Source organism: Myotis daubentonii, chromosome 4 (genome assembly GCF_963259705.1).
Source record: "Myotis daubentonii chromosome 4, mMyoDau2.1, whole genome shotgun sequence".
Classification (NCBI taxonomy): Eukaryota; Metazoa; Chordata; class Mammalia; order Chiroptera; family Vespertilionidae; genus Myotis; species Myotis daubentonii.
Genome location: NC_081843.1, coordinates 85,322,170 through 85,333,787, shown reverse-complemented (window position 1 = coordinate 85,333,787; position 11,618 = coordinate 85,322,170). Strand labels below are relative to the sequence as shown.

Below are 11,618 nucleotides of genomic sequence, written 5' to 3'. Positions count from 1 at the left end.
GGGGCTACTTGTTGGCCAGGATATCCAGCACTAAGATGACTGCCTAAAGTTTGCCAAGTGTGTGTTTTCTTGGTTCCCGTCCTTTATTAAGGACATTCTGGCTAAGATGAAAATCTGCATTCCACTGAGCTCCATCATGTATGATGGTTAGCTGTGCTGTGTGCATAGTCTATGGACTCCCATTGCTATTCATTCAGTGAATCCCAAGTGGCTTCCCAGGTAGCCATGTGGACTAGGGGTGGCATCCTCTAGTACCATGGCATCTGGCAAGAAACAGAGGACAGGGAAAACCACATCTTCCTGCTGGTGGAATATGCCAGAGAGCACATGTTTGGCTCCATCCTGTCTTAAAGAGGCCTCAGGAGCTATGCTGCCTTTCTGATGTTCAGTTCCCATGACCCATAACTAATAGGCAGCTGGTTATGGAAGGTCACAGCAAGAGCCTCTGTTTTCCAGAGAATCCAGTATGTACTTCATTTGTTGTTTTAACAGAGTACAGAATGAGGCTAAAAGGGCAGTTTCTTACATCAGAGGCCCTTGGGTAACTTATAGCCATCCTAAGTGGTCCAGAGACTCCAGGAGGCAACAAGAGGTAGCCAGTCTCTTGAGGGATCTAGCAGGAGTGCCTGTTAATTTTAATTTGGAAGTAAAAATTTTAAATAAAGATAATGTCATCAGAACCCCTTAAGTACTAAAAGATATTGGACCTGTAGATCCTAAATGATTGTATCAAATGAATCTCCTTGGAGGAGGAAGTCATCTATGTAATGTCATACCTGTTTCTGGAAGAAGGTGGATGCAGTGGAGATCCTATCTGCAAAGAACGTGTGCAAAGCTGTTTAAAGTACCCAATGGGTAGCCTGGAAAAGGTGCATTGTGTCACTTTGAGGTGAAGACAAACTGCAGCTAAGAGGCTGTTGAAATAAGCACTGAACAGAACACGTCAGCCAAATATACAAGAGCAAAATATGTACCAGTTGTTGATTGAACAGAACCAGTAATTTTAATAATATTGGATACTGGGTATGAGGGCCACAATGGATATCAACATCATAGTGATCCATCATAGGGGTCCTTTTTATATTTTTGTTATATAAATTAATTTGTATGTTAATCTATAATAATAAAAACATAATATGCTAATTAGACCAACGTCGTTCTGGACGAAGCCAGGGCTGCGAGGGAAGCCTGGGTCCTGGGTGCCAGAGGGAAGCCAGTGCCGGCAGCCGAGGGAAGTAAGGCCTACTCTTGCATGAATTTCGTGCATCGGGCCTCTAGTTTAGTATAAACATTTTGGGCTTCTAATTGGATCAAATTATAAAATTTTGTTATTATATATGTATTTATTAGTCAATTGCCTTTTATTTTCTCCCCTTGTAGCTAGGGGTCTGATTTTGTTTTTAAATCTGTAAGTAATCTAGGATTAGAACTATGTTTGCCCAACTGGCATTTGCCTATTGCCTAAGATTAAAAGTTCCTGTTTTTCCCTTTGGGCTTATAGTCATCAAAAGTAGCCATCTTTTTTCCTTTGTTTTCTTCCTTTTTCAGGCTTTTGCTTCTGAAACTGTAGCACATCTTTACTTTATTTAGCTGGCTGGTAAGAGGGAAAGGGTGAGGCTGAAGGAGCCAGGTACCTCTAGGCAACCTCTCACTGGGAAGACATGACTCCTATCTACAGAATAATCATCTCTTCCTCATACCCTGCCTTTTTTTTTTTTTTGAGAGAGAGAGAGGAAGAGAGAGAAACATCAGTTGGTTGTTTCCTGCACATGCCCCAACTGGGGATCAAGCCTACAACTGAGTATAGGCCCTTGACCTGGAATCAAATCAGTGACCTCTGGGTACATGAGATGACACTCCAACCAACTGACACTCCAGTTACAGGGATAGGTCAGGGCACCCCACTTTTTTTTTTTTTTTTTAACAAAGTATTTTACAATGGCTTGTATTTCTAGGCAGCTAAACTTTTTCCTTTTGGATGTTTACCTGATAAGCTTCTGGTGGTGCCAAGTGGCCTTTGCTGTAAGCTGTGCCCCCTTCCCTAGAGTGTCCCAATCAACCTTAGGCGAACTAGGAAAGCAATGGTGGCATCAGCTCTATTTGTGCATGAGACCCTTTGCATACTGACAAGCAGCAGCTCTTAGGAGAAGCCATGCACATGTGGCAGAAGAAGTAAGGGAGTGGGGGGAGGAGAGGGGTTTCCATGAAATGACAGCATGCTGAATATCCCGTTATGTGTAACAAGGAGATGCTTGGAAGAATGCCACTAAAATGCAGTGGTGGTTATCTCAGTTAGTATAATTCTGCATGACCATCACATTTTTTTGGAAAATGTTTTATGCTGCATGAATTTTTTGCAATGAACATGTATACCGTCATCTCCTGGTATTTGTAGGGAATTGGTTTCAGGACCCCCCATGAAAACCAAACTCTAAGGATGCTCAAGTCCCTTATATAAAATGGTATAGTACACACATCTTCCCATTACTTTAAGTCATCTCTAGATTATTTCTAATACCTAATACAATGTAAATGGTTGTTATAATGTATTAGTAGGGAATAATGACAAGAAAAAAACTGTATGTGTTCAGTACAGACACAACCATCATAGGCCTAATTAGTAAGAATGTTAGTAACTTTCTTTTTTGGGGAATACTTTTGATTCACAGTTGGCTGGATATACTGATGTGAAACCCAGAGATGTGGAGAACGGACTGTATTTATATAACTAGAAAGAAGCAATACACTCTCTTGGGTTCTGACCTAGTTTGCAAAGACATTGCTAAACGCACCAAAAAGGTCAGAGTCGTTGGTAAATATGGGACCCGTTATGGTGCCTCCCTCAGGAAAATGGTGGAGAAAATTGAAATCAGCCAGCACGCCAAGTATACTTGCTCCTTCTGTGCAAAACCAGGATGAAGAGGTGAGCTGTGGGGACCTGGCATGAGAACAGTAGCTGGTGGTGCCTAGACCTACAACACCGTTTCTGCTGGCACAGTGAAGTCTGCCATCAGAAGACTGAAGTCTGCCATCAGAAGACAGAAGCTGCACAATTTGAAACATTACTAGCCTATAATAAATGGGTTAATTTATGTTAAAAAAAAAAAAGAAAAGGAAGTAATACAGTTATTTGCAGTTTTGAAGAAAGATTTATTTTTTTCTTAAAAGTAAAAAAAAAAATTCCAATTTCAATAGCACTCTCAAAAGTCATAAGCCTCCTATCCTCACCAAGGGGAGCGAGGAAGTAAGAGGAATAGCTTAAGAAAATCAACCATAAAGTAAATGTATATAAAACATCTGTCCAGAAAGGTTTAATATGAGGTCTAGCACTTAAACACTTAAAAACTCGACAACTGCATACTTGATATTCAAGCTCATAAAAACTTCTTTTACACGTTTCTTGCTGATAAGAACCAGGAAGAAAGGAAATACAAGATTAGCTTTATGATAATAACTTATGGGTTGACACAAAAAAGAGTAGACAGTAAACTAGAAATTTTATGACATTTCACGTTTAAGCCTGGTTCCCTGTCAGGAAATTTTCTGTCTTGATGAATGAAGTAGAACTTGGTCACATCTTAACAAGATTCAGAGAAAGGAAGTTCAAGTGTGAGTACAAGCTGCCATCTGCTGTGTTAAAATAAAGGCAACATGGGATTTTCCCCAAGTTAAAAAAATTCCTGTGGTGCACTTTTTGGATTATGGGAAGAAGTGAATCCAAAAACATCCTATCTAATAAAAGAGAAAAATGGTAATTGGCGTACGACGATACCCTTTTCATTGGCTAATCAGGGCTATATGCAAATTAACTGCCAGCTATGATTGGCAGTTAACTGCCAACTATGATTGGCAGTTAACTGCCAACTATGATCGGCAGTTAACTGACAACTAAGATTGGCAGTTAACTGACAACAAGATGGCGGTTAATTTGCATACGTAGGCACAATGCAGGGAGGCGAAAGGGAAAGCAGGAAGAAGCCCCCTGCCACTGACAGTGATCGGAAACCCAGGGGGGAGCTAAGAGTTGGGGGGCAGGGCAAAGGCGGCCCTGGGGCCGCCTTTGCCCTGCCCCCCAGCCATGATCAGAGAATCAGGTGCCTTTTCCGCCCTGGCCAGTGATAGCAGGAAGTAGGGGTGGAGCCAGCGATGGGAGCTGGGCACGGTCGAAGCTGGCAGTCCCGGGAGCTAGGGGTCCCTTGCCTGGGCCTAAAGCGGAGCCCACGATCGCGGGGCCACTGCAGCTGTGGGTCCCCGCTGCCCGGGCCGGACACCTAGGCCAGAGGCGTTAGGCCTGGGCAGGGGCGGAGCCTGCAACCGCGGGGAGCTGGGGGTCCCCTGCCTAGGCCTGACACCTCTGCCGGAGGCCTCAGGCCTGGTCAAGGGGCCGATCCGGTGATTGGTGATCGGAGGGTGATGAGGGTCAACTCCTCTGGCCGAGGCATCAGGCCTGGGTGGGGGGCGGAGCCGGGGATTGGGGGGATATGATGGTCCCCTTGCCTGGGCCTAAAGCAAAGCCCACGATCGTGGGGCCGCTGCAGCTGCGGGTCCCCGCTGCCCGGGCCGGACGCCTCAGCCAGAGGCGTCAGGCCTGGGCAAGGGGCCGATCCTGCGATTGGAGGGTGATGGGGGTCAACGCCTGAGGGCTCTCAGTATGTGAGAGGGGGCAGGCTGGGCTGAGGGACACTCCCCCCCCCCCACACCCAGTGCACGAATTTCGTGCACCGGGCCCCTAGTTTAACATAAAGCTAGACAACAGTCAACTAAATGAAATCACTACAAAAACCAAATACAGGAGTAAGAAAGAATAAAACATTTTTATGCTAACTTTTCAATTATTATTTTTTATATAGTCATCCTCAGTAAAATTGTCCTTGAAAGTGAAAATTAACAGACTGATGGTGTAGCCAGTAGACAGTCAGTGCTGTTAACCACCACTTGCTCATCCTCAGAGAGAGCATCACACAGTCTGCTCAAGACCCCACATGGGGTGCTGTGACTTATCTCCTTGTACTATAGCAATAGGGGCTGCCCTAGGTCACAGCAATTGGGATCAAGAGATATGTTTTGATTAAATATACTATATAGAAATCTGTTTTAGGATTTCATGAAAATACCACATTTTTTGGTTGTTGTTAATCCTCACCTGAGGATATTTTTCCATTTAATTTTAGAGAGAGTAGAAGATAGGGGCAGAGACACAGAGAGAGAAACATCAATGTGAGAGAGAGACATCGATTGGTGGCCTCCTGCCCACGTCCGGACCAGGGCTGGGGATCTAGCCTGCAACCGAGGTACATGGACTTGACCGGAATTAAACTCACGATTCTTCAGTCCAAGGGCTGACGCTCTATCCACTGAGCCACACCAGCTAGGGCAATACTAATCACATTTTAAAATATGAGGAGAAAACTCATCCAAATTCAGAGCTAATTTAGCTATCACTGAACAGTTAAAAAAAACAAAACTGTAACAGTCCATTTTAAAATTTTCATTAATAGAGACACAAAGGTACGTAGGATTGACATTCATCCTTCCTCATCACTGCTGCTCCAGGCATCTTCAAATGCTGGATTTAAATGTGATCTGGTTGAGGTCTAAAAAGGAGAGAAAGAAAGATTTGATTAATTTATCTCATGATTTTAGGTTCACAATATAGTTATGAAATATATCAGATAAAAAACAATTAGATATTTTGAAAGAAATAATTGTTAATTATAAAACAAAGGTAATGTAAGAAACACCTCACATACTATCCTACCTAATAAAGGGTAATATGCAAATTGACCATCACTCCAATACACAAGATGGCCACCCCCATGTGGTCAAAGATGGCCACCACAAGATGGCCAGCAGGGGAGGGCAGTTGTGGGTGATCAGGCCAGCAGGGGAGGGCTGCTGGGAGGGACCAGGCCTGCAGGGGAGGGCAGTTAGGGGTGACCAGGCCTGCAGGGGAGGGCAGTTGAAGGTGACCAGCCTGCAGGGGAGGGCAGTTGGGGGCAATCGGGCTGGCAGGAGAGCAGTTAGGCATCGATCAGGCTGGCAGGGGAGTGGTTGGGGGTGATCAGGCTGGCAGGCAGAAGTGGTTAGGGGCAATTAGGCAGGCAGGCAGGTGAGCAGTTGGAAGCCAGCAGTCCTGGATTGTGAGAAAGATGTCCGACTGCCTGGTGGGATCAGGTGTAAATGGGCAGTCGGACATCCCTCAAGGGGTCCCAGATTGGAGACGGTGCAGGCTGGGCTGAGGGACACTGCCCCCCCCTCCTGTGCACAAATTTTGTGCACCAGGCCTCTAGTATAAGATAACGTAATTTCATTTTAAATAGACATACCAGACTTTATCTAAATTATCTACATTTCCCTCAAAGCAGTTACCTCACAACACATACATAACATGTGAGCTCATGAGAGTGTGTGCATGGGCACTTGTGCAACACACACACACACACACACACACACACCATGATGCTATTGCTTAATGTATTTCTGCAACTCTTTGGAATTACCTGGAGAAAGTAACAAATTACCATCCATATAGCTAAGACTGAAATCAGGTCTACAGTCTGACTAGACAACTTTTTATTGTTTGGATGGACCTGACTTTTATAAATAAGCAAATATCCAAAAATGAAGAGTAAGGTATTCATCAACCTGAACAATACCATTTTTGGTTCAAAAAGTAATTTAGGTTATAAGCTGTGAGGTTTATTTATTTATTTTTTATGGTTGGTAAGGGGGTTCAGAAGCAATGCAAAAATGTGTCAGAAATGGTAACATGTTTGTCATTAGCACTAGGTTTCCCTGGGAGTTTTCTTGGAAAGATAACATGCATTTGGGTGATGTTTATTTAAAACAATAAAACATCACAGTATTCTTACAACTTTAGAGTCATACCTAATAAAGGTAATTAGCAACTAGAGGAACTTTAATTATTTGTGGTATTTTTAAATCAACTCACTTTTTAAGGAAACATTTTAAATGGTTACCTTCTTATTCTCTGGCAAATGACTGAAGGGCTTTAAGATGGTCTCATTTTTTTTTTTTTTTGAGTGTCCGGGCATTATGAGCCAGGTTTACTTCTTATTCTGCAGCTTTTACATTTGCTCCAAGACCCCAAATTACCACCAAGACTACTCAAATTATCTTACATGTATTGCTTTTTACAACATACAGCAATATTTTATGATAAGGGTAATCCCTAGTGTATGTTTGAGAATGTTCATTTCCTTTTTGATGACCAGGATGACAAAATTTTATAGTTCAAACAATGATAATGGTAGAAAAAGTAGACTTTCCAGTAAATACCCAGAGTATCAGCCAGGATGGTTGTAAACAATATATTAATTTAGGTATTCTTTATGGCTGTCCTATAGCTCAGAGTCTATTACTAACCTAATGTTGGCTATTATCACTATTAACTATTACTAAACCTAATGTTGACTGTCATCACTTAGGTATACAAATGAAATTCCATTGTACCTCAAATGTCCAGATACCAAACTGTTACCAAATTTCAGCTAACTATTCACTTATTCCTCGCAGCAGTCTATGTGTTTGCAAGAGTAGCATACTTAACTGTATTCATTTATTCTTTCATCCAAATGTTTACTGGGTTTATAACTTAACTACTAGGTTATCTAGTGAGAGTTTATTCAAAGATGCATTGTCCTTAAGGGCAAGGTGATTCCTTGTCCCTACTCTATCTTTGGAAGTCTTTAACTCTGCCTTACACATCTACCAAAAACATCCCTAGTTGGATAAAGCATATAAAGGTCATGCCTCCAAATTCCATTATGGAAGACCATTATGTAACCTATTAAACATTTAAATTTCATTTGGAGACTCAACAGACAAGTAAAATTATATTTTACTGTATATTATTTTTGAGCAAAGAAATAAAAATAATTAAGTGAAAATTGAAATGTAGTTGTTTATAAACGTTACTGTTTATAGTAGTAACAATATAGTAGTAACATTACTTCTTATACTGTAATGTATAGGAAGTATATTTTATTGCTAAAAATCACAAATAAAACATCATACTTATAGTTAAAAGCTGCAGTAAAAATATGGATGGATGTGGTACACATATTACTGGCTTGGGACCCACTGATCAAATGTAACTACCAACAGTTTTCTCTACAACATCTCCTCCTAGTGGACATCCTTCCTATACTTGAACATCTCTATCTTACCAGGCTGCCTGTTCTATTGACAGATAACTGCAAATGTCATGGAGATCGGAAAGCATGAGTTTAAGAGTGGATCTAATCCAGGTCCAAAAACTGGGAAAGCATCTACCACACATACATCTTGATAAATCCTAAATTTCTTAATGGTCATTACTGGAAAGTCTTCATAGGTAGAATATAGGGTTGTTAGTGTCAGCAAGTAATTATACACTTGCATAAATGATAAATAAAACAGTTCTGTGTTGTGTGACCCAAAATGAAGTAAGATTCTTCATGAGAGGTCAAATTTAGACTATAATGTAGTTGACCTATAGATCTCAGAAAGGAAAAATTGATTAAGAGTTATATAGGCTTGCTTTGACCACAACTATTTTAGGAAGAAGAGGCCAAAAGGCAGAATACTGATATAATAAAACAGCCTGTCAATTAAATAACAGGATTTATACTTCAAAACCATAAAATTTGTTCCTATTACCCAATACCCATCAAGTTTCTAATGCAGAACTAAATTCCTCCCCTATCTAGGATTTCAGAAGAAACACCCATAATGGATTATATCTTGGTTGATGGGGAAGTAAATCTCACCTAAGGGTGAATCTGAAAGGGATCCTAAAAACGATTTTTGCTTTAATGATATAAACTTGTCTCAGACCACTAATAAATGGCAAAATGGGGATTCAAATCCAGTTACCTACCAGTTTTATTATTACTTAATTTACCTGAAACTAAAGGCTAAGTGAGTGTGTGTATGTGTAGTTGCCTCTCTGGGAAACTGCAGGAGTTATTTTATAGTTGAGATGGAAAACATTTAAATATGAGTTAAACAGTAAATATACATGTCAGGAACAGAGTCTTGTATAGACGGACTTCTCCACTGGGTATCTATAAAATGATCACATTCATGTTCTACCTACATACACAGAAATCTTTCAAACTAAAGTTTTGTGAAAATAATCTTAGCACATACCATTTTATATTAATACTAGAGGCCCGGTGCACAAAAATTTGTGCACTCGGGGTTGGGGGGGTCCCTCAGCCCGGCCTGCGCCCATTTGCAGTCCAGGACCACTTGGGGATGTCCACCTGTTGACTTAGGCCCACTCCCTGGGGGATCAGGCCTAAGCTTGCAGTCAGACATCCTTCTGGCAGCCAGGGAGCCCTCGGGGGATGTCCAACTTAAAGGCTTAGGCCCCCAAGGGATCGGGCCTAAACCATTAGTTGGACATTCTTAATGCTGCCACGGAGGTGGGAGAGGCTCCTGCAACCCCTCTGCACTGGCCAGCTATGAGCCAGCTTCTGGCTGAGTGGCACTCCCCATATGGAAGTGCACTGACCACCAGGGGGCAGCTCCTGCATTAAGCGTCTGCCCCCTGGTGGCCAGTGCGCATCATAGCAACCGGCCATTCTGCCGTTCAGTCAATGTGCATATTAGCCTTTTATTATTATTATTACTAGGGGCCCGGTGCACGAAATTGGTGCACTGGGTGTGTGTGGGGGGGGGGGGAGTGTCCCTCAGCCCAGCCTGCCCCCTCTCACATACTGGGAGCCCTCAGGCATTGACCCCCATCACCCTCCAACCTCAGGATCAGCCCCTTGGCCAGGCCTGACGCCTCTGGCCTAGGCGTCCGGCCCGGGCAGCGGGGACCTGCAGTGGCAGCGGGGAGGCGCTGCGATCACGCGGGCTCCACCCCTGCCCCTGCAGGATGTCTCTGGCCTAGGCGTCCGGCCCGGGCAGTGGGGACCTGCAGCTGCAGCAGCCCCACGATCGTGGGCTTCGCTTTAGGCCCAGGCAAGGGACCCCTAGCTCCCGGGATTGCCAGCTTCGACCGTGCCCAGCTCCCATCGCTGGCTCCACCCCTACTTCCTGCTATCACTGGCCAGGGCGGAAAAGGCACCTGATTCTCCGATCATGGCTGGGGGGCAGGGCAAAGGCGGCCCCAGGGCCGCCTTTGCCCTGCCCCCCAGCTCTTAGCTCCCCCCTGGGTTTCCGATCACTGTCAGTGGCAGGGGGCTTCTTCCTGCTTTCCCTTTCGCCTCCCTGCATTGTGCCTACATATGCAAATTAGCTGCCATCTTGTTGGCAGTTAACTGCCAATCTTAGTTGGCAGTTAACTGCCAATCTTAGTTGGCAGTTAATTTGCATATAGCCCTGATTAGCCAATGAAAAGGGTAGCTCGTACGCCAATTACCATTTTTCTCTTTTATTAGTGTTGATATAGGATGTCCCTATTTCCCCCCTTTTGCCCCCTCAACCCAGCTCTTGGCCCCCACTTCTCTCTGGCCATCACCATACTGTTGTCTGTGTCCATGGGTTGTGCATATATTTTCTTTGGCTAATCCCTTCTTTAAATTCACTTCTTTAAATTTTTATTTTCAGATAAGTGCTTATAACTGCATTATTATATATTTTCTATTATATCATTTAGAATTAAGATTTTTTAATTGAACCCTTGTAAATTTTAGCACAATTTAATAAATTATGCTAAAAGCAATTAGGAGATTTTTCATGTAATGCAGATAAATTTCAATTAATATTTTATTAACTTTTAATTTTTTAATATTTTAATTTGAAATAATCTCATACATGTAAAAAAAACTATAATATACTACAGCATATTATATGTACCCTTCACCCAATTTCTTAGGTGTTAATAATTTAAACATAACCATTATACAACTAACAAAATTTGGAATATATTTTTCTTATAATGTCTTTAACGTTACTTAATCCATTTACTTTGTTTTTGTTAATCTTCACCCAAGGATATTTTTCCATTGAATTTTAGAGAGAGTGAAGGGAAAGGGAGAGACATATTGATTGGTTGCCTCCTGCACATGCTCTGATAGGGACTGGGGATCAAGCCAGCAACTGAGGTACATGCCCTTGACTGGAATCTAACCTGGGACCCTTCAGTCCACGGGCTAATGCTCTATCCACTGAGCAAAACAGGTTGCAGCTTAATTCATTTACTTTTAATCTATATGTGTCTTTATATTTAAAGTGGGTTTTGTTTTTGATTCACCCTCATAATCTGTCTTTTAATTGGTGCATTTATGCCACTGACTTTCAGAGTGCTTACTGATAGAGTTACTACCATATCATGCGGCTTCTGGGGTCACCCACGGGGCCTGGATGGTGGCTCACGTTGGTGGCTCGCACTGTCCTGCCCTGCCTGCAGTATGCAAATTAGCCACCATCTTTGTTGGCGGTTAATTTGCATATCTCGCTGATTAGCCCATGGGAGGCGTAGCAAAGGTATGGTCAATTACCATGTTTGTCTATTATTAGATAGGAGGATGAGAATGATTGCTATCTTAAAGCAAAACAGTATATTTTGAAAGATAAGGATTTACAGCTCTAAAACAAAAATAAAGCTAACTTGCGTATCTCTATTTTATTTTCTCCTTATTCAGGTGAACTTCTCATATACA

The 11,618-nt window shown here is 42.5% G+C and overlaps 1 protein-coding gene and 1 pseudogene across 4 annotated transcripts in view; one reads left to right on the top strand and one right to left on the bottom strand.

The window, feature by feature from the left end:
• Positions 1-2,645: 2,645 nt before the first annotated feature.
• On the top strand, positions 2,646-3,069 carry LOC132233857 (large ribosomal subunit protein eL43-like; annotated as a pseudogene).
• Positions 3,070-3,296: 227 nt separating this feature from the next.
• Positions 3,297-11,618, bottom strand: part of ERCC8 (ERCC excision repair 8, CSA ubiquitin ligase complex subunit) — a 44,431-nt gene continuing 36,109 nt past the window's right edge. For all 4 annotated transcript variants that reach the window (XM_059694567.1, XM_059694568.1, XM_059694570.1 and 1 more), the window contains 2 exons: positions 4,740-5,594; positions 3,297-3,732 (listed from right to left, as the gene is read on the bottom strand). In XM_059694567.1, the coding sequence (XP_059550550.1) occupies positions 5,526-5,594 (69 nt within the window). In that variant the 3' untranslated portion in view covers positions 3,297-3,732; positions 4,740-5,525. The remainder of the gene's footprint in view (positions 3,733-4,739; positions 5,595-11,618) is intronic.